Source organism: Thunnus albacares, chromosome 16, assembly GCF_914725855.1.
Source record: "Thunnus albacares chromosome 16, fThuAlb1.1, whole genome shotgun sequence".
NCBI lineage: Eukaryota > Metazoa > Chordata > Actinopteri > Scombriformes > Scombridae > Thunnus > Thunnus albacares.
The window spans coordinates 15,201,184-15,223,146 of NC_058121.1; the positions used below are offsets into that span (position 1 = coordinate 15,201,184).

General features: G+C 39.9%; 2 protein-coding genes across 4 annotated transcripts in view; both read left to right on the forward strand.

Annotated features, from left to right (window-relative positions):
* The window catches only part of xkr6b (XK, Kell blood group complex subunit-related family, member 6b), a 59,522-nt gene extending 49,819 nt beyond the window's left edge, over positions 1 to 9,703 (forward strand). Inside the window, exons 2-3 of the mRNA XM_044330006.1 lie at positions 1,803 to 1,999; positions 2,792 to 9,703. Coding sequence (XP_044185941.1) covers positions 1,803 to 1,999; positions 2,792 to 3,762 — 1,168 coding nt within the window. The 3' untranslated portion in view covers positions 3,763 to 9,703. The remainder of the gene's footprint in view (positions 1 to 1,802; positions 2,000 to 2,791) is intronic.
* A 2,402-nt stretch (positions 9,704 to 12,105) lies between these two features.
* ccm2 (CCM2 scaffold protein) lies at positions 12,106 to 21,511 on the forward strand. Of its 3 annotated transcripts, none has more exons than XM_044329492.1 (10): positions 12,106 to 12,523; positions 16,287 to 16,463; positions 16,670 to 16,753; positions 17,034 to 17,217; positions 17,531 to 17,667; positions 18,397 to 18,532; positions 18,762 to 18,819; positions 18,954 to 19,089; positions 19,239 to 19,377; positions 20,280 to 21,511. In XM_044329492.1, exons 1-10 carry the CDS (start codon positions 12,485 to 12,487, stop codon positions 20,582 to 20,584), a joined length of 1,395 nt encoding a protein of 464 aa, XP_044185427.1. In that variant the 5' UTR covers positions 12,106 to 12,484; the 3' UTR covers positions 20,585 to 21,511. The 3 variants fall into 3 exon arrangements, with proteins under 3 accessions (XP_044185427.1, XP_044185428.1, XP_044185429.1); XM_044329493.1 differs by having other exon boundaries at positions 12,106 to 12,514; XM_044329494.1 differs by lacking the exon at positions 12,106 to 12,523 and adding an exon at positions 13,823 to 15,610.
* The last annotated feature ends 452 nt before the right edge of the window (positions 21,512 to 21,963 follow it).

Consider the following 21,963-nt stretch of genomic DNA (forward strand, 5'->3'; position numbering starts at 1 on the left):
GAAAAAAAAACTGTTTTGTGACCTCAACCTACAGTGAATAATACCATAATTATACAAATAATACAGTGCACAAAAAATGAGACACAGTGATCTCTCTGGCCTTCCATATCTATCAGATGTAAAGTATGTTCCCATGTTTTATTACATTCAACTGTGCTGAAGTAAAGGGATTTGTATTGTATGTATGGAGAAAGGGGACTGGCAAATGCTCAAATCAACCAAAACAATAACCAAAGGCAATCAGACCCTAGTAGACCATACATTCTTTACAGTGCATTGCACTCAACCTCATTTCAAATTAAACAGTAATCTCTTCCCCAATAGCTATTGCAGAGGCTAATTATGTTGAAAACCACTCATAAGCATTTTCTTGTTTTGTTTGTTATGTTGCAGTATATTTGTGTCTCACTTTTAGGGGCTGAATGTAGATCCATAGCCTCTCAATTTGTTTTGGGGAGTGCTACTGTCTAGTCTATTTCTGTCCTTGCTACACTATTGTCCGCGGTTGACTGCCTTCACATCAAGTACTGGATTTATTTGGCCACTCTGCCAGCTCAGGCAGACAGACCCTGCAGCTACTATCCAATATGCAATGACTGAAATCACTGTTAAGATAACTATAAACCACTATAACTGTGATAGTGGTCTTGGTGATTGTTTTCTCTACAGCCAGACTTGGGTTAACATGTTTGTGGAGCTTGGGTTTGTTTACAGATTGGGGAGGATAGAAGCCCTCCAGAATGCTGTTTTCTTTCTTTTTGTCATCTTGATTTTCTTTTGTTGGATGGATTGATGTTTTTACCGAGAGTGCGGTGCAATGTTCCTGTCCAAAGCTTCGATCCACTAAATGTTTTCCTCCTCATTGTTTACTCGTCTTCTTCTGCGCACGTTAATTGGCGGCAGCAGCTGCAGCATTACATTTCAAAACAAACCCAAACCCAAAGAAGATTATGATCTTAATTAGCTATATCACAGCCCGGAGCATATTACATTTTGCTCAGCAGCACAGAATGAGCCTCTGTGTCTTGTCCTTTTAAAAAAAAAAAAAGAGGTGGTGTGGCTTTGATTGCAACAGGAGCGTGATTCAATTAGCTGCCACTTCTCTGCTGCATTACCTACCATCTCCCTGGCTTTACCAGAGTCACTTCACCTTTATGAAACCCCATCAGTCATGAAAATAGCCGCTGCAGCAGCGGACAATATGGGTCATGTGGTGCACTTAAGACAATGATTATTGCCTTTCGTACTACAGTATGCTTTCTATAACAAGTTCAATAACCACACCTACAGAGTTCATAGACACCATTGGAGAATGTTTTTAATCAAGTCATGCTAGTGATGTTTTTTCTCATTGCTGCTTTACACAAGGCAGTCATAAAGTAAACTTGCTAAGAGATGCAAGTAGTTACTTTGTACGCAAGGGAAACCCCTCTTGAGATTATTTTTCTCTTTTATTACTGTTTTATCAACTTTATTCATTGCCAGACATCAGCAAATTCCTTTTAACTAATTCAGAAGCCAACGATAAATTCCTCATAAATGCAGATGAATATATTCAACTGTGTATTAAAAAGTGTAGCTAAGTATGCCCTCTAGTGTTGTCAAAAGTCAACCATGTGTAGGTGTGCTTTACAGTGAATTTATGCATTTCTGTAGGTGGCAAAGATGTAATATTGATGTTAATGAGCGCTCTTGTGACTTCTCTATCAATACAGTGAAATATTAATTAAGGGAGTTAGAAGACACCATAAAGTTAGAATTTTTTTTTTCAAAAAACCTGTTCATTCTTCCTCTCTCTGCAGGTATATCCGCACCATGTACCTCGGCATACAAAGTCACCGGCAGAAGGAGAACCAGCGGCGTTTTTACTGGGCTATGATGTATGAGTATGCCGATGTCAACATGCTGCGACTGCTGGAGACCTTCTTAGAAAGTGCCCCTCAGCTGGTGCTGCAGCTCTGCATCATGATCCAGAGCAACAAGGCTGAGTGGCTGCAGTGTAAGGGGTTCCCTAACACTTCTGATGTCTGATGTTGTTTGTGTGTAGTTCAGAAAATTTCTTTTTTTGCATGATATGTCACAGTGCATGTTTATCACATGATGTTGAGATGCATCCATATTTTATACTCATGTTTTATCAATTTTCTTTGAAGTTCACATATCACTTTATTTACTGTGTATGACATTCTACACCATTATATCCAATTTCCAACATTCATCACTCTGGTTATTGAAACCTCTTACAATTCCAGTTTGTCTGTGCAATACAGTTCCCCAAGGAAGGCAATTCAATCATATCAAGTCATACCCTTCTCTGCTGGGGTGTCTATAGAAATGCCATCAATGCATTTGCTGAGATGCACCATGCTGCTGCTCTGCAGATAATCCTCTGTCATTTTTCATGCACCAGGTTACTGCACTGACATATCTGCTGTCTCTACTGTTATACATGTCAGGAAACTGAAATGGTGCACTAAATGGAGACTATGTTGACTGAATGACCCATGATGATCTTGGTAATAATATTCCTTTGAAAACCGTGATGGATTGCTTTGGCTGAAATACAACATACTGTATACAGTAAGTGGAATGGCAGCCAAGTCCAGATAAAACCATAAATCTTTGGGTTATACTTTATGCTTAAAATGAGACTGGATCCTTTTTTTTATATATTTCTAAGGTTTTTAGAAAGACCATCTATCACTATCTGTCGCTATCTTTCATTCTTGCCATTTTTAGTCTCTCTTTCTCTGCTTTTATTCTTTCTCTCTGTGTCTGTCTGTATTTCCAGGTGTTTCTGCTATGTCCTCCCTCCTGTCCCTGGCCTGGGTGCTAGCATCTTACCACAAACTCCTGCGGGATTCACGTGACGACAAGAAGAGCATGAGTTACCGAGGTGCCCTAGTGCATCTGTTCTGGCGCCTTTTTACCATCTCCTCACGGGTGCTCTCCTTTGCCCTATTTGCCTCTGTTTTCCACATCTACTTTGGCATTTTTGTGGTGCTCCATTGGTGTGCCATGGCTTTCTGGGTCATCCATGGCGGCACCGACTTCTGCATGTCCAAATGGGAGGAGGTACTGTTCAACATGGTGGTGGGCGTGGTCTATGTCTTCTGCTGGTTCAATGTACGTGAGGGCCGGACACGGTACAGAATGGTGGCCTATTACACGGTAGTACTGTTAGAGAATGCCATCCTCAGCTCCCTTTGGTATGCGTACCGCGACCCAGCCACCACTGACGCCTATGCCTCTTTTGCCCTCTGTGGCGTCTTCCTGTGCTTTGCCTCAGGTGTGGCCTGTATGGTTCTCTATTATGGGGTTCTACACCCCATGGGCCCCCGGCTGAGGGTGCTGGCCAGCTCCTGCTGTGCCGAGCTGCTGTGGGGCCTTCCCTTACCCCCTGAGGCTGAGCCCATGGCTCCCACACCAGGCCCCCGTGGCTCCCAGGCCACCCCCACACGGGGTGTGGCAGGGGAACATGTGGAGTCAGATGAAACAGCCACGGACACCTGCCTTCCGGTTTTCCAGGTGAGGTCCACAGAGCCTGTGGATGCAGCCGGTAGGCCCATCCAGGCTGAGGGTCCTCTCATCAAGATAGACATGCCCAGAAAACGCTACCCAGCCTGGGATGCACACTTTGTGGATCGGCGCCTGCGCAGGACCATAAATGTGCTGCAGTACATTAGCCCTAATGCGGTGGGCATCAGGTATAGGGACGGTCCGCTTCTTTATGAACTCCTGCAGTACGAATCCTCCTTCTGAAGGCATCCTCTCCCTCAGCTCTTTTACCCCCTCTTACACACAACCATGCACACGCATTCCCTTCCTTCATTCTGCTCTTCTTCCTCTACAGATATTATCTCTTTCTATTTGACACTCAACCCTCTCCGTCTCTATGATCATTCAGTTTTCCTGCAGGAGATGTGTGTTTGGTCAACTGAAAATCTGTCAAGACAGTCTAAACACACAGTCATGGTTTATTTTTGGAAAAAACATAAAGTACAGAGAGAAAATTATAAACCTACAGTATCTTATGTGATAATATATACAGAAGTCTCATATAAATCCCTCTACATTGATAGAGGAGGGTTCTGTATGAGTGTAGATAACATATGAATGTTTCATTATGAAATGTGTTTAATGCATTATACTGTATTGGTGATTCAACCTGTGAATACTTGTGAAGGGCATATTGTATGTCCCTGTGACATGGGACTGGCGCAAAGCCTGATGGGAATGATGGAGGAGAGTCTCAGTGGGCGCAGGTCTTTGCACATCCCAACATTTACTGCCATTCTTTCTGTAAATCATTGAAATGTATGATAATGTTTTCCAAGTCCTTAGACCATAAATTAAAAATCACTCAATTTTCTATCATGATACTGTAGAGTGGACACAATAATAGATGTGTCTAAGAGAAGCAGTTCAAAATGGATTTTCCCTCTGTGAGCTTACGTGGCTCAATTGTATCCTGGCTGTACTATTTTTGTCCAAAATCCTAAATCGTAATCGCATCATGTATGGAAGAAAAAAGAAGCACACTGACCTTCAATCAGTTCCACCCATATATTCAATTTTTACAGTGCAGACTGCCCTCCAGTGGAGGCAAGCTATGATAGCATGCCTTACTTGGTCATTTTTTCCCATAGTTGTGACAGCACAATAAGATAACCACTTGAAGTGAGAAAACACAATGAGAGAAATGTGGAATGTAGTTGAAAAGAGCACAAAGTTTTCTAAATTTGTGGGTAGAAAATCATCGTAAAAACATTCCAAAGATTTTTTTTAAGATTGTAGGTGTAGAAGGGTACAAATGTGTTAACGTGCACATCTTTTTGTAGTGCAAAGACAGCCTTCAATGAATCCTCCACCATTCCCTTCTGAACCCTAGAAAGTACTCCCTTTTTCAACCTCCTTATTTTGTTTTATTATCAACAAATGTTTTAGGTTGATTAATATATGCTTATCGGGTGCAAAGACTTGTAATAACTTCTTGAAAAAAAACATGAAAATTCTGAGAAGATATTTCTATGCTATTATACTTCAGTGCGTATTTGTGTCCACATTTATAGTCATTGACATAATTATATTTTGCCAGAACACACACTTTTTTACATAACAAAACACGTGTTTAAAGGTATACTCTTCAACGTCAGTTTGCCCTCAAAGGGGCTATACTCTTATATGGGTGCACAAGGCGACTGTTCTGGCACCTGCTAGCACAGTTGAAACGAAGCCAAATCGCATCTTACAGTACTGTCTTTCCAATTTATCTACCCCCTTGAACCAGTAGAATGAGTCTGTGCAAAATGTGTGCCATCTATAGGCCTGCTGTGCAGCAATTACACACCAATATACATCTTCCAGCTGAACCTGCGGGAGCTCTCCACTACAAATACCCACGAGAAGACCACTGTATTCACTCATGAAGAAAAAAAAACATGCCTTCTAAGTCAAAGGAGCTTGACGAAAAATTCCAGAGAGGGTTACTGAATAACTCATTGAAAATGAATGCATTTCATACTCCAATTTTATCTATTTACTCAATGATTCATCTGAATATATAATGTGTGTTTTTTACATTGTAGTGTTTGGCATGACTTTAGTATGAGGCATTAGTACAAATGCACCCAACAAGGGATGCCCAAGAGCCCTACACAAAACAGAGATCCCTTTTTCCCGGCTCACTGGCTCTCTGCTTAGCTGTGGCCACTTGTGCCTGCTGACATCGTACTGTAAAAGGCAGATGCCTAGTAAGTCTGGGCTGAAGGCGAGAGGGGGGTTTTGCCAGGGGTGGAAAAGAACATAGAGAACAGATTGTGCGAAAGGGCCTGACTGGAGTGATTTGTTGTGTGTTTGTGTGAGAAGAGTGTTTACCTGTCAGCACATACTGTATGATCTACAGTATGTATTGTTAGGGGAAGTATGCTTGCACGTTGGTAGGTGTGTACACATGTGCTCTGTTTTGTGTATTGTGTGTGTGTGTGTGTGTGTGTGTGTGTGTGTGTGTGTGTGTGTGTCTCCTGAGCCCTTTCCCACGGTTCCGTTCTCTCGCCGATTGTTTGGCTCCATCCTCGGTTGCTGCTCCACCCTCTTACCCATCTCTGAGGTGCTGGGCCTTGGTGCACTCCTGTGAAACACTCTCACACTCTCTGGTAACTGAACAACGGGGTTGAGGCTGAACAACTGGAGATCCTGACATGAGAACATGCAATGAGGTACACTGCCATAACCAAGAGCTTCAACATCCAGGGTCTGCCACCCTTCAGCTTATAAGCGATGTTCAGCCCTGAGTAATTGAGAACTGTTGGGTCAGCTAAGGTGGAGCAAACATCCAACACACCATATGTATAGATATACTGTACATGTGTATGCAAACAACCAACTTGTTCATTGTTTACCATGGTAGCCAGAATAGATCCTCTCCGTTGTAGTGAATGAACAGCCATGTTAATAGTTAGTCAATGAATGAACTAATAAATAATAAATATTGTTAAACTAAAAAAAAAACTAAGCAAAACAGCCAATACAGGGGTTCCTCAGGACCAACAAACAAGACCACTGAACCAGCTGACTCAGGGGTGTCTCAATGCAGTTCTCATCCCCAGGCATGTCCTCAAGGGTCTCCATTTTTTCCTTAACATATTGCATCCTGGACCGCTTCTCGGCTGGGATTGTACCACTTAATTATGGTTTTCACATTTTGTTTATTGGGAATAATTACTCATTTTTACATGAATATAAATTATATTATTGGGGAAGGGATCGTTTTTTGTTTTGTTTTGTTTTGTTTTGTTTGTTTTTTTTTGTTTTTGTGGTAGTTGGCTGCCTGGCATACGGTGCATCCTTACTTAACACTGCTGACCTTTTGCAGACGTGGACACATGTACAAATCAGGTGCAAATACACTGTGATTCATTCAGTTCCAGTTTTTTTGGGTATTGTATAGCATCAAAAACAAGGTTATGTACAACTGGGCTGCATTTCATCTAGTGGTGCTTAATGTCGTATAACGCAGAGTATTTATGCTTGCGTAACTGTGTCATTAGAATAGTAGTAATGACAGTTAATTGAACTCTGAAGTTAAAGTCTATAAAGAGTCTATGTACAAGTCTGGATTTTTATGAAACATGCAGTATATTTTACGTATATTTCTACAGTACAATCATCATTTTGCCACATTATGTATCTAGTAAAAGGATTAGCTAGAAGTCGGATAATAAGTGGGTTTTCATTTTTATATATTTTTCTTGGTTTCTTTAAATTATATGCGGATTTCAAGAGCTAAGCTACACAAGTGTGCAAGCCTTTTCTATACCATACAGTGTAGTATTCAGGCTGCCACGCTTTATACCATAAACAAGGTCACAAAAAGCCCTACAGAGAATTGTTCCTGTCAGGTTACCTGCCCAATTCAACATCCCTTGACAGCCACAACACACAGCAAGAGCGTTTGAACAGCAAGCTTGTTCTTCTCAGTCCTTGTTGTGCCTTGTTTCATTGGGTGCTTCAATCCAGCCATGGCAGCCAGGTCCGCAAACCACAATGCCAATCTCTTTCTTTACTTGTTTCATGTGCCAGCACACTCACCAAGATGACAACACCAAACAATATTTTCCCTGTCTGTCTCCCCAAACTAGATGAAGCCAAGTTCTCAATTCTGTCAGCTTACACCTCAGTCGACAATGTTTTTCAGTCTTACAGTTTCATTCAAGTAGTCATCTGCAGGACTACACAGTTTCCTAGTTACAGTGCTACAACTAAACTTCACAGTGTGACAGAACCAAGTGATGGGTGCTGTGTGAAACCCAATTATTGGTTCTTTCAAAGACATAGGAGAAAAGTAAGGCAATACTGAACATCTTCTCTACTTGAACGTAGGGTTCCTCATCTTATGTTTGAGCGAGCTGAATCACTACAGACCCATTTGATTCAACAAGTTACAGTTAGCAGTTTAGACCAAGCTCAAAAGCATTCGTTTTGGATTGTTTGATGGACAGTCATAACAGATGCCAGCCACGAATTATTTGGTCAATGATTGTTTTGTACTTTTGTCTATGCCTTTACATCTTCTTCTGTCTTGCAACGATGAATGATTTGTAGTGCCAAGTCGTGAACTTTCTGTGTCATTTGTCTCGTGTTGAACAATACATCCTCTAGCCAAAACAATAATGCCTGCGGTTGGAATAACACATGGAAGAAGAGGTCAATGGTGACAAAATGAGCAAAAATCAGTTATGTTGCATTTTCTTACAATGGAACGATGTATCTGAAACAGGCCCGATCACTGATTCACTTTTCGAATAACCTCATTTCCTGGTTTTCCTACCACCTCCCAGCATGCCTTTAGGACTCATTGTGAGGTGACCCTCAGCATTTAGCATGTAAGTGCTCTCGACTGCACAATGACCCTCTGATTTCTGCATTAATGTGTAGCAGCAGGTCATCGTAGTGTTTGACTTGGTTTAAGTCTGTACCTTTGTGTCATGACCATCTGTTTGACCATTGGAGCAGTATGTTCAGATGATAAAACGGTGCATTTTCTTCTTTTACTTTTGTTCCTTCTTTGGTTTTTGTTAATAACCTGGTGCTGAATAAATACATTTAAACGGTGCTACCATTGTGGACAGCAGAGTCCACTTTTTCGGCTTTCTAAAAGCATAGCCTTCCGGTTGACTGAGAGAGCCTGCACCCCGCAAACCTGCAGTCTCAAAATGCTCGAGAGCTAGCACCTCAGATCCACACAGTTTACAGCAGAACTCAACTCTCAATGGTGCCATTTTGATTTTCCAGTCTGCACAAAAAAACAACAGTTACCCTACTGTTCATACAGTGTTTATGATATTGGTTTCAGCATACAGTATGGTTTTTTCTTTTGTTTTATTATGATTCAATCTGCACTAGGATTTTTTTCTTTCTTTCTGAGATGAGAAAATGGCAGGTGACAAAAATGCATCTTTTTGACACACGAGCACAGGAGCACAAATGTGCTTCTGCTGATGGAATTTGGGTAAAAAAAAATATATAGAACGTGATTGCTGTGTTGTAAATTCCTGTCATCTATATGTCCTTTATCTGTGTGTATCTATTTTTGTTGTTCTTGTAGAATTGGCTGTAATATTTTGTTTAAAAATGGATTTGATATTCCAATGAAGCGACTATGGTTGTCATATTAATTGCTGCTGATTTTTGAAATTGTTATCAAAGGTGTTGGGAAATATTGCTTTGTTTATATTCAATCAATTTCTAGATTGTGTTAGCTTGTTGGTGTATTTCACAGATCTGGATACTCCCTAGGCTATATGATTTATCCGGGGTATTCCAAAAGTTGGCACAATGTCAGTAAGCAAATTCGCTACAATCTGTAGCATCTCTATGAAAGTGTACTCATACAACCTACTGTATGTTGTGACTGAGAACATATAAGGAATGATTTCTTTGTTGTTGTTAAATATAAAATGTAAGTAAATTGTTTCATGGAATCCCCGTTCTTTAAAAAAGCAAAACTGATGTCCAGTATTGTACCTACGCCCTATTTTTGGGAACAATATGAATATTATTAATAACATATGGTGCTAAAGTTCTTTTTGTATGTTTTGGTTTTTAGATGAAAAGAGAAATATTATGCTGAAAATGTAATGTTAAGCCTTACTGTAGATTCATATATCAGACTGTTCATCCCAGAAGAGAAAAATAAATATAGTATTTGAAAGTGCAATATTTTAGTACTGTATTTACATGCATGTTTCACATTTCAAATGATGAAAATGGTTGCAGTACAAACAGTGTAGGATGTGATGTATGATGTAACACACTTTAGACTATTTCACTGCTAGAGTAAGAAAGGGGGGGAGGTTCATTGACTGTGTTCTAATATAATGCCTTAGAGTGCATGTCTTAGCTCGAGATTAGCATTAGAATTGAGCGTGTTAAAGTCTCTGCACTCCGACACAGGTGTTTTCACTTATTCTGGCTGATTAGGTTGAAGTTGTGTGGAGTTATGCTGGGCATGAGTGTGCGTGATCTCACCAAACTTATGCTCTAAGGATAACACTGGTGAAAGTGTTCCAACCTAACAGGGGAAATTAATAAACAGGAAAATAATTATCAACCAGAGAAAAGGCTAATCAGGCAAAATAAGTGGAAACACGTGTGTGTTTTTTGTAGGATGTTCCTTTGCACATTAGGAAAATACTTATAATATAGATGGTGACACAAGTGCATAGCACAGGGACAGTGGATATCTGGAGAATGAGTCTGGAGTCAATGAGGAATGTGGAATCATTTTATACTGTATATAAATAAAAGCCAAATAAGACCAAAACACAACATTACAGAAGATCCTACTCATATTACATCATTACCTGCATTGATGGCCCGTTGTAAGTGTATTTTCATGTTTGAGCACAGAGCAAGCACATTGAGAAGCCACCAAAGTGATATTTACTGACCGTCCTAAACACTTGAAACAACTAGCAGCCACAATACCCGTTACCTCTTTACACACAGAAAAATATATAAAAGAGAAGAAAGAAAGAAAAAATACAGACAGATCAATAGGACAGATTTAGAAAGTAAAAAATGCTGATGCATTTACTGTACATGTGTTCAGTGCTGCATTATTCCCCTCACACCATTCTCAGTCATATAGTATCTTTTGTCTACTTAACATGAAACTAATTAAAATACAGCCTTAGGTGTAACAATGAATTATGTACACAATTATCCTTCATCATCTGTGTTTAATGATCACTCAGTGATACAATGTCACTGACTTGTTCAGTGAAAATTAAGAAATTCTGTCCACATAAATTAAAAATCTTTAGGGGTGGCCATGTTGGTCTGATGGTCCAGAACAAAATTGCATATTGCAATAACGATTAATTTGAAATTTGGTGCAGATCCCCAGAGGATAAATCACTGACTTTGGCAATGTGTTTCCTTGAGACTTTCATGCCAACATGCTGATTCCCAATCATGTCATGCTAATGTGCTGCAGGTTACATGCTGAATAGCATGCAAGCATTTTAACATGTTATTGTCAGTAAGTGAGCATATGACCACAAGCTAACGTTCAAAACTGTTAGCCAAATGGTTAAGGTACATAAAACTGCAACATCCCCACTTTGACTCCAGCCAGGGACCTTTTTAGCATGTCACACACTTCTCTCTCTCCCCTCATTTCCTGTCTGCTTGTACACTGCTTTAACTGTCCAATAAAGGGGGAAATGCCTAACAAAAAAACCCTTTACATTGTTAACATTATAGTTTTAGTTTTGATAAACATCTGTATCATTTTTTTAACATATTATTCTTATTTTATGCCTTAACAGTGGCAAGATGACAGGAAGATGGAGAGACAGATGCATAAATGCCCCATTTGAACCAGAACCCGGCCATGATATTTTAACACATCATAGAAGAAAAAGCACAGATGTAATTAAGAACATTAATAACAGCTGAATTACATTTAGGATCAACAGGTGGGTTGATTACTGGGACACTTAAAGGGAAGGAGGCCACCTGTGCTGTTCCTGCTCTGACAAGTAAAAAAGCCTGCAAGTTTTATGCATAATTTAGTGATTTAGAGAATTTGAACAGAAGTATAAACATTTCAAACTATTATAAAAATGTATACATTCTTAAAGCTGTTAAAAGTGGTGGGGGCTGCCAGTTGTCTATTCAAACCATACAGTCTATGATTCAAACAAACAAGCAAACATTAAACAATTAACACAAAGATAGAAGATACTATACTATACTATACTATACTATACTATACTATACTATACTATACTATATAATACTATACTATCCTGTGCTGTACTATACTGTACTAAACTATACTCACCTATATGCAGAAATGAATTCTTGTCAATTGCATTTATGGCTATTATTCATAGGTCATTGAATACACTGATTATTTTTTCAAATACTTGAAAATGACATCACATTATTTTTTCAGGGTTAACCACTTGTCAATGTTGTTGTTGTTGTTATTATTACTATTATTATTATTATTATTATTATTATTATTATTATTATTATTATTATTATTATTATACTACAGTAGCAGCTGCTGTGTGCAAAGCAAAGCATGCTGGACCACAGTTCAACGCCCAAAATGGCGGCACGATTGAAAAGTTTTGACAGTTTTGTCCGAGTTTGTTTTCATTACAGACTATTTCTTTAGCTAGTTTTAGCTGCACTACGGCACACACCATTTTGATATTGGTGGGACGCCGGCGTTTTCTCTGATGGTTGAGGTATAATGCAGAAATGAGGATGGCGTTTTTGCTATCAGCTCAAATTCGGGCATCACTTTATCAATGCTAGGCTAGGCTAGTCAAGGCTAGGCTAAGATAGGCTAGCAGGCTAACTACTTGTCGGATGAGTGCTGGTTAAAAAGCGACGCAAGATATGTCTTGTCTCACTCGGATCTCCACCCAGAAGTGAATATGAAGAAGAGGACCTTTACGTAGAAATGGAGGATGATGTGAAAAAAGTGAAAAAGGCAAGTCGGGTAACTACCATACTTTTCAGTCCACAAGTTGACCAACTGTAGCATGCTAACGTGCTAGCTAGTCAGACCAGGCTAAGTTTAGCCAAATATCAGTTGAAGTAAAGCGGCTGACGGGGGCAAAACACTCACGATAACAGTGACACAGATACTTTCTTTTCTATCAAACAGCGTAACGTTAAATGGGGAACGTGTGATTAAGCCATTGGGAATGGTATCATGGTCAGATTGGGCTTAAAAGAGACAGTGAACTGTTTCAAGTTACACTTTAATTTAACGATAGCATGAGCTTGACTTTGTTTTTATTTGTCATGACTGTCTAAATGCCAGCTTTAGCACACCCTGCTCCGTAGTCCACTGGAATATGTTTAGATGTTGTGAGTGTTGGTAGTGGTAAATGTAGAGGAAATAATTGGGCGTTGTTGTATTATTTAGGGCAGTGTATTATCCGTTTTAAGGCTTTTTACCGCAGTGACAGCATTTTTAAAAACATAATGAAAGCACACGCAGGCTTCCTGGAGTCATAACTCTCATTGTTATGTTCAGGCGTGGGTTGTGGAAGACCAGTGAGCTCAACATCAGCTGTCAAAGGCAGCGGTTATCAGTGTCAGTCATCCTGCCCACTCTCACACATACAGTGCACATACTACCTAATGATTCAGCTTCCAGATCTTCATGTTCAGACACATAGTTGACATTTCCTTTTAGAGACATCCCTTTGTCTTCTATCCCTGTTGTGTCTTGTAACTTGTTAAGCCTCTTGGCACTGGAGGAAACTGAAAGGGCAAGCCCTCAGACTGAGCAGCATAATGAGAAGTGAAGTGTCTTGAGGTCAAAATCTTTGTTATGATTACGCTGTAGTCATACCATCATTTTTCCACGACAAAAACACTTGCTACTTCCCACTTAATTCTTCCTCCTCTTTGTGGGAGGGGAAGTTTTGGGACGGAAATGAAGTGATAGCCTGGTACTCAAGAGGGCTTGTTGTGGCAAGGAAATGTTTTTTTTCTTTTGCCAGTCATATGAACTAATCCAAAATCTACACAAAATCCTCTCAAAACATGTTATCACTAATGATATGTTGCCTAGTTATGGTTCTTGTGGCGACAAATTAAAAATAGATTCATAATGTATGTTTTCAAATGTTTTTTTGAAAAGTCATATATCCTTAGGTGGAGAAAAATTATTTACTTTTTTTCTGTTCATTTCAGGGCTGATCAGTGTTTTCACTGAGTAATATTATAATGACTTCTTTTTGTTAGTCTGTAGGACTGTGTTGGTGCAAGAATGAACTTGTAATGTTGATGTCTTGTTGGCAAGGTTTAAGACTTACTGGTCATTTAGGGATCACTGCCACCAGTGCATACAGTTCTTGTTTGTGCCACTTGGTGGTGATAGTGAATAGTGTTTAACCCAGATGTATTTTTATTTTCACTGTAAGGAGCATTATATTTTTATGTAGGTTCAAGTGAAATCTCTGACTCTCTGATAACATGACGAAGTCTGGTAATTGTCAAAGATATCTGGAGGTTCTGGGGAAATTTACAGCTGATTTACCTGACTGGAATATAGCAGGATGTAGACTGTCTTGACTCACACATACATTACATGTGTTTATTTTCAGCCCAGCTGGAGCGGTAATCTCTCAAAATAGACGAACAGTAGAAGTAAAATCTTTGACGGTGGGGCTTCTATGTCAAACGGCGCCTTTACAAATGCTAACAATTCAACAACAGCGAATAAGAATTTAATGTAATGGAGGTTCTGCAGTGTATTTCTTGAAATGCAAGTCATACAGTTTTACATTGAGGCCACTGTGGGAAACTTGAGCATTGTGTTTGTGTATGAGGCAAAACAGGTTGCTTAATGTATATGAACTTTCAAATTTTGACTGCTTGCTTCACTGTGAATAGCTCTTCATAAACATTCAGGTGTGGTAATGATTTGTAGGATTGAATTTTCATTCTTATACCCAGTTGTTTTACACTAAATTCGGTTAAAACAAAACAACATGAAAGCAGCTGCTTGTACTAGTTGTGTTTTCCTTGTCTCATCATGCTCCACACAACAACACGACTCCTCTCACACTCGGTCTAAGTTTTCCTACATTGTCCTGAGTTGAATAACGTTTGAAAGGCCATATACACTTGTTGTCATTCAGGCCATCACGGCACAAAGAAAGCATAATTTGTTTCGTTGCAAACAGACTTTCACCAAAAAAGGCACCTGTACATCTTAAGGCCATTCACTGGGGTCAGCTACAGTAGCTCATGTCTCACATTTCACTAGTAAAAACCATACAATGTTAATGCACCTGTCTTCTGGAGCTACGTGCTGTTAAATAATGCACTGGTCATAGGTTGTGCAATTCTGTGGGGTCTAAAGTCCGTGGGATCAGATGTCAGCACATCAGGCAGGAAATGAATTGTACGTAGGATGTAAGATTCAAATGCAACTTTCTCACCTCTGCTGCATTTGTGATGTTTTGTCAACATAGGTTTGACTTGCTTCTGGTAAAGATTATTGCAAATGTGAGCTCTGTGGTAAGAATGTACACAATCTTATGTCTGTGGTTTAGCAGTGATGTGTATGAACCTTCAGTGGCAGAGCTGGGTCTTGAGTGAGTGAGTGAGTGAGTTAGTGAGTGAAGGAAACAATCATCAAATCACAATAAAATCAAATGATGTGGTGTGCTGCACAGACGCCCTTTTTGTCTGTGCAGCAATGTTCAAAATAACGAGAAGTCCGCTGCAGCTTTTTTAAGAGTTTCGATATTCAAAGCACCAACGCACGTGTCATCACAGGAAGTCGTGGCTGGTCCCCTTCCTGTTCTTGCACGGGTGTAAAGAGACAGACACCCTTTCCTTCTCTTCCTTTGTGAGGGGTCACACCCCCCACACACACACACACAAACACTTAGCCTTTGTTTGATCCTGTATGTCTCTCACCAGTTGGCAACTGTCACTCTGTGTGAGTGGAGTCAACAGGTGACTAGTTTAGACAGTGTGAGCAGAGCAGCATCCGCAGTCAAGCTGCATGCGTGTTGTCGAATAGACGTGTCTTCTAGCGTGTGGTTTCATGGAGAACGAGGTAGGCTTTCATTTTTTAAAAAGAAATACTTCGGATCTAGAAACATGCTTTTTATTATACTTGCAGAGTTGACATAATGGACAAAATTTCACTGAGCTCTTAAACAGCAACACAATGTTGACATTGTACCACTTGATATAGGAGCTAATTGATGACTTTGATGATTTGAATGCCTTTTTTATTGCTTGCTACTTGCTTGCTACAAAATGCGGTTTCTTTTTGCACATGCTATGCTCGACATTTGAGCAACATGTTTCAGGTAACACAAAGGGCTATACATTTCCACTCTCAAAGAGTCCATCTGCTGTGTTTTACCCTGCAGCTAACAGCATGGTCAGAGAAAGCAGAAATTACTAGGCATGCAAGTAGCACAGTCAGCAGAAGTTTGATATAGCTTCTTGTTTTTTGGGAAGTTTCTTTACTGTGTTGCCAGCCCCTCGCAATTACATCACACATGTGTTGTGGATCTGAAATCCTGTAATCATTCATAATGTTCTGTTGCAGAGAATCAGAGATCAGTGGCTTATAATTTAGAGAGTTTGACATGCTACATATCCACACTCACTAAATTTCATCTTTCAACGACAAAAGCAGAGACCGATTCCTGTTGTGTTACCACAAACACGACAATATTCTAATTTCTCTCTACCCTGCCCTCTTTGTCTTTCTTCACTAGCCTGGCATCGTGTCTCCATTCAAGCGAGTCTTCCTGAAAGGAGAGAAGGGGAGGGACAAGAAGGCCCAGGAGAAGGCCACCGAGCGTAGGGCCCTCCACACCTTCTCACTCTCTCAGCCTGACCACCGCATCGACCCTGACATCCTGCTTAACGACTACATTGAAAAGGAAGTTAAAGTGAGTAGAAGCAGGAGAGTTATAAATCAACTAACTGAACACTGAAAATGTTGTGGTGCTAGTTTGTTAGTAGAAGATAACAGATTCAGCTTTTGTTCTTTGACATATTGGGTTATTTATTTTTGCTTTGTTGGTAATTGGTGATAATTCACAGCTCAGGATTTGTGTTCAGCTCTTTAATTTAGTGCGTGTTCTCCTCTGTTCAGTACTTGGGGCAGCTGACATCAGTTCCAGGATACTTGAACCCATCAAGTCGGACGGAAGTCCTCCAGCTCATTGACAATGCAAGGGTAAGTATCTTTTTCTCTTTCTCTTTCTCTTTCTCTTTTTCTTTCTCTTTCTCTATGTTTTTCAACTGTTTGATATATTTTTCATAACTGACATCAATAATAACATCAAATGAAATTCCCTTGATACTTACAGCTCTGTTTATGCAAACAAAGAGTTGATAAAAGCTTTAATAGATACATTTATTCATGATGAATTGAATATTTGAGTTGTCACATGTGGTATGTATAAATCATGTCGTAACATGTATAATTACCCGCATTGTATGCCTCTCTTTCTCAGAAGTCACATCAGTTGGCAGGCCAGCTGACATCAGAGCAGGACGCAGTGGTGAGCTTGTCGGCGTACAACATCAAGCTCGTGTGGCGCGACGGAGAGGACATCATCCTGAGAGTGCCCATCCATGATATTGCTGCTGTGTCCTACATCAGGGATGACTCGTTGCACCTCGTGGTGATCAAAACAGGTGAGACAAAAACATATACAGGTTCCTGCTAGAGCTGAGATGTTCAAATGATAGGGGTACAAGGATACACAGAGAAGTGGCATTGCCCAAGGACAAGTTAATTAACAGGGACCAATGAGGATCTGATTATGTAAAATCCAATTTAAAACAAATGCTTAACTGACATATTTCCATGAAAGTAAACTGCAATAATGAGAAATTACATACTCAAATAATGTGGCCCAAAACAATTCATATATCAAAAATGTTAAAAATGTTGCCTGCTAAGTTGGCTACAGATGAATAATCAAACTTATTTTTCTGTGTTTTTCAGCCCAGGAGTCAGGAGGCTCTCCCTGCCCCAGCTCGTGTCCCGATCTCAACAAATCTCAGACCCTGAGCTCCTTATCAGAAAGTGGAGCTGTGCTTGTGGAAGTCTGCTGTCTGCTTGTGTTGGCAGTTGATAATAAGGTAGTTGTTTTTTGTGGTTGTTGTTGCTGTTAGGCCGTGTTAACAACAAACAAAGATGTTTTGCAGCAGCTAAATGGAAATCTGCTGAGTTTATTCCTTTAGTTGAGTTTGGTGAAATGGGTGAGAACAACGCCCTGTTAACCACAGTGCTCTCCAAATTGACTTGCTGAGAGTGCTTTAAAATACGAAATGTTGTTGCAGTGCTGAACGTGAATCAACTGCATAAATGATCCTCAAAAATGCAGTTTTGTCTGTACAATGAGACGGATGCTGACTTCTAGTAGACAGCAGTTACTTATTTTTGGAAATTGCTTTCATAATCAGCTGTTTCTTCACGTGTTCTTACTGATATGTTGACCAGAAATTGTCACCGATCTGACATAGGGATTATTTCAAATGATGTTACAGTATTTGAAGATAATGCCAACATGATTGTAAAAAAAAGATCCGTCTGTGCTGTCTTGGTTTTTACTAAAGAGTGCATTATTGGCGCGTCCTGTTTGCCTGCTGGTTGGGACGTGTGCTGCATGGCTGCAGCGTCCGAGGTTCCTTTCCGCTGTCGGACCTGCATATTGTTCCCTGTCTCTCCCTCCCTTTGTTTCTTGTCATTTCTCAACTGTCGCTATCCTATGAAGGCAAAAAAAAAGCCCCAAAAAATGTATAGTAAAAAAAAAAAAAAAAAAAAAAAAGAGTGCATTGTTAATTACTTCTGCTTTCCTTGTCTTGTAGGCAGCAGCAGAGGAGCTGTGTCTTTTGCTCAGCCAGGTCTTTCAGATTGTTTACACAGAATCAACCATCGACTTCTTGGACAGAGCCATTTTTGATGGGGCAACTACACCCACCAGACACCTTTCTCTATACAGCGGTAAGGAAAAGAACCAATCAGCAATCAAACAAAAATACCACAAATGCACGTTTAAAAGATTATTGATATTATTTGTTAAATAAGCATATCAAATAGATTTAGCTAAATTTGATTTGGATAAGTACTGTAGTATAACAGAAAACAGATTTTGGAGTCTTGCCAAGTTACTGAGATTTCAGAGCAGTAGTCTGCTGTGAACCTGTAAATACCCATTACCTTCATTTTGTAGATGACTCTTCAAGCAAAGTGGATGTTAAGGAGGCATTTGAAGCAGACGCCAGCACATTGTAAGTACTCAGTTGAAGAGTGTTATCTCAATGAAAGGTTTGCATTTCAGGCACAGTGATCAAGAACGATTTTGACACCTTCACTGAAAGTGTTGTTTACATTGCTGCTTGTCACTTACAACTTCTTCTTTCAGTCCTTTCCAGGTTTCAATGGAGGCAGACGGGAACTCCCCATCAGCCTCCACCCCAGCTTCACCTCAGACGAAGACCGCGAGTGAAGGAGAGCTCAGTACCACAGCTACAGAGCTGCTTCAGGACTACATGACCACAGTATGACTATCTCACCATGTCTTTCTTTGTCTAACCCTCACTTTGTGAGAGTAACATTAGTAAAAAAGCTCTGCTAAGGCCATTTTTACAAGCTGATATTTGGTTAATTAATTTATTCATTTTTAAATTTAATTTCCTTTCCCCTCCAGCTGCGGACAAAGCTGTCATCCCAGGAGATCCAGCAGTTTGCTACTCTGCTCCATGAATACCGGAACGGTTCCTCCATCCATGAGTTCTGTATTAACCTTCGACAACTCTATGGGGACAGCAGGAAGTTCCTTCTACTCGGTACGACTACTCTTCATTTTCTCACAAGTAAAAGATGCAGTCTCGCATAGGTAGACTTCATTTTGACCGCTTGAGAAATTCAAGCACTAAATCTGGCTTGAATTGTCAAAGTCAAATGGCTGCACAGAGATTTGCGAAAGTCTCATTGATCCATGTTTTGATTTCCAGACTCTTTTTTTAGTTTTATAGGATTGAGGTCATGTTACATGAGATTAGTTTGTTTTTTCATTAACAGTGTGAATCATCTGATCACTGATCTAATGAAAAAAATACCTAGGCATGTAAGACTTGTAAGAAGAGCACTACAGCATACTAAAAAAGAAAAATCCCATCTTGGAACTGTGTTTACTGTGTTAATGGTTGCGTGAAATAGCCAGTCGTACATAAAACAAGTTTTATCAAAACATAACCAGATGTCACGTAGTGATGGTTAACAGATGTGCCTATTAACCTGTTGCTCTGTTCCTTGTCCAGGATATTATATTTGTCTAAATTGTGGTCATGAATACATCTGTGTTTTAAGTGCCACTTTTATCATCCAGTCACACATGGATATAAACTAATATGTCCTACTGCTCCCAAAATGGATTGATTTACTGATCTGGTCAAATTGTGATTCAGATGCTGGTTAAAAGTGTATGTAGCAAATAGTGGACAACAGTCTACGTCAGCAAAGGTTCACTTTTGTCTCTCTGCAAGACACCATAGTGACACATTAGTAACCAATAAGCAATGCTGTCTCCTCACTAATGTGCACCTGCTGCTGATGTTCTGTTACATTAAATGTGACACAAACATGTTTGTATGTGGATGTAGCATTTGAAATCATATTGTAAACAGTTAATGATCATACGCATTAAACCTTCAAAAACAGTAAAAACTTTTTTCCTTATCCCCTGCAGGCCTGCGACCCTTCATACCAGAGAAGGACAGCCAGCACTTTGAGAATTTCCTCGAGACCATCGGCGTCAAAGACGGCCGAGGTATCATCACCGACAGTTTCGGCCGTTACCGACGTACGGCCAGCTCCGCCTCCGATTCCACCACCAACGGCAACGGAGCAGCAGGAGGAAGCGGCGACAGCGCGGCCTCGGACGAGGGCCAGGAGGCCTCCGAGGGTGACGAATGGGACCGTATGATCACCGATATCAGTAATGACATTGAAGCCCTTGGCTGCAGTATGGACCAGGAGGGAGTGACTCCCTGACGTGGTGAACAAAGGGGAGGACGTGAACTGAAAGCCACTCCTCACATTAACGGTTGTGGACATGAGCTGAATGGATCAGATGAAGGTGATCCTTAGCACTGAAATAAGATTTGGTTAATTGTATTTTCCTCTAATTGTCAAGAGGATGCTTCATAGTCCCCTAAGCTCTCAAGGAACCTATTCCCACGAACACATGAAGTCAACAAATGCACTTATGCAGACCTTGTAGATGACATGCAGTCAGTTGGCTATTTTTGCATTTGCCTCTGATTATATTTTTAAGATTTCTTTGGTTTTGTACTCATTTATTGGCAGTATCTGCCACTGCTGTCAGCAATGTAGCGAAAATCTTTGAGACTGTTTTTAGAAGGTTAAGACTGAGGCTGTACTGGTTTTTGCTTTTGTATTATTATTATTAATTATTATTATTATTACAGGTCAATCAGCTTCATCCACCAGGAGAAATTTAGTTTTCTTCATTTATTTCACATTCATGTGTTGCTGTGAGAGTGTAACATTTTGCTATATATAGTTTTGTTTTTCAGTAAGATTTGTGTACCACTTTGTTTTACACTATCATTTATCAGTGTTTACTCATTTATATATATTTTTTTGCCTTATTCAAACTGACCAAGGAAATGCTGTAAAACAAAACAAAAAAAAATTCTCATTCAATTGAAGCGATTGAGTGGGGACTGTATTTGACAAAGCCAGTTAGCTGATGGCTGATGTAACATTGTGATGTTTTGTTTTTTTTTTTGTTCTACTCATGCAGTTCATCTTGTTCTGTCTCGTGACATTACATGTATCTGTCATTGTGCCTTTACACTGCAGTACTGCTGCCAACTGTCTGTCACACACAGACACGGAATTATGAACTGTAACTACAGTTGTCGAGCAAATGGTTATTAAATAACAGCTACTTTACACCGAGTGTCTGTTGTAATCTTTGTTACTTCACAACACCAAGGTGATTATGATCTTTCACACCTGTCTGCAGCATTATCAGTGCTCTCTGGCATGCAGTTTGAAGCGAGACTTCTCATTTAATTCGCTCTTTTCATCGAGCAAAACCTGACAGAAGGGGCTGATTATGATCCTCTCTGACTGGTCATTTGCTTGGATGCACCTAAGCTGCAGTGGAACTTCAGCCTGAGTTTCATCAAAGCAATCATGCTGGATGTTGCTGAATGCCCTCAAAGTTAGGGATTAGTTTTGTGAGTCTGAGGGACGAGAAATTGGCAGGACAACTCGAGTTGAGCACATTCCATTCTATAAAGCCACTCACCAGGTCTTTTGTGATTTTGTGTGTGATTTCCATCAACGATCAACTTTTATAAGATTTTTCTCAAAGTTTACACATATAAAACAAACTGGAA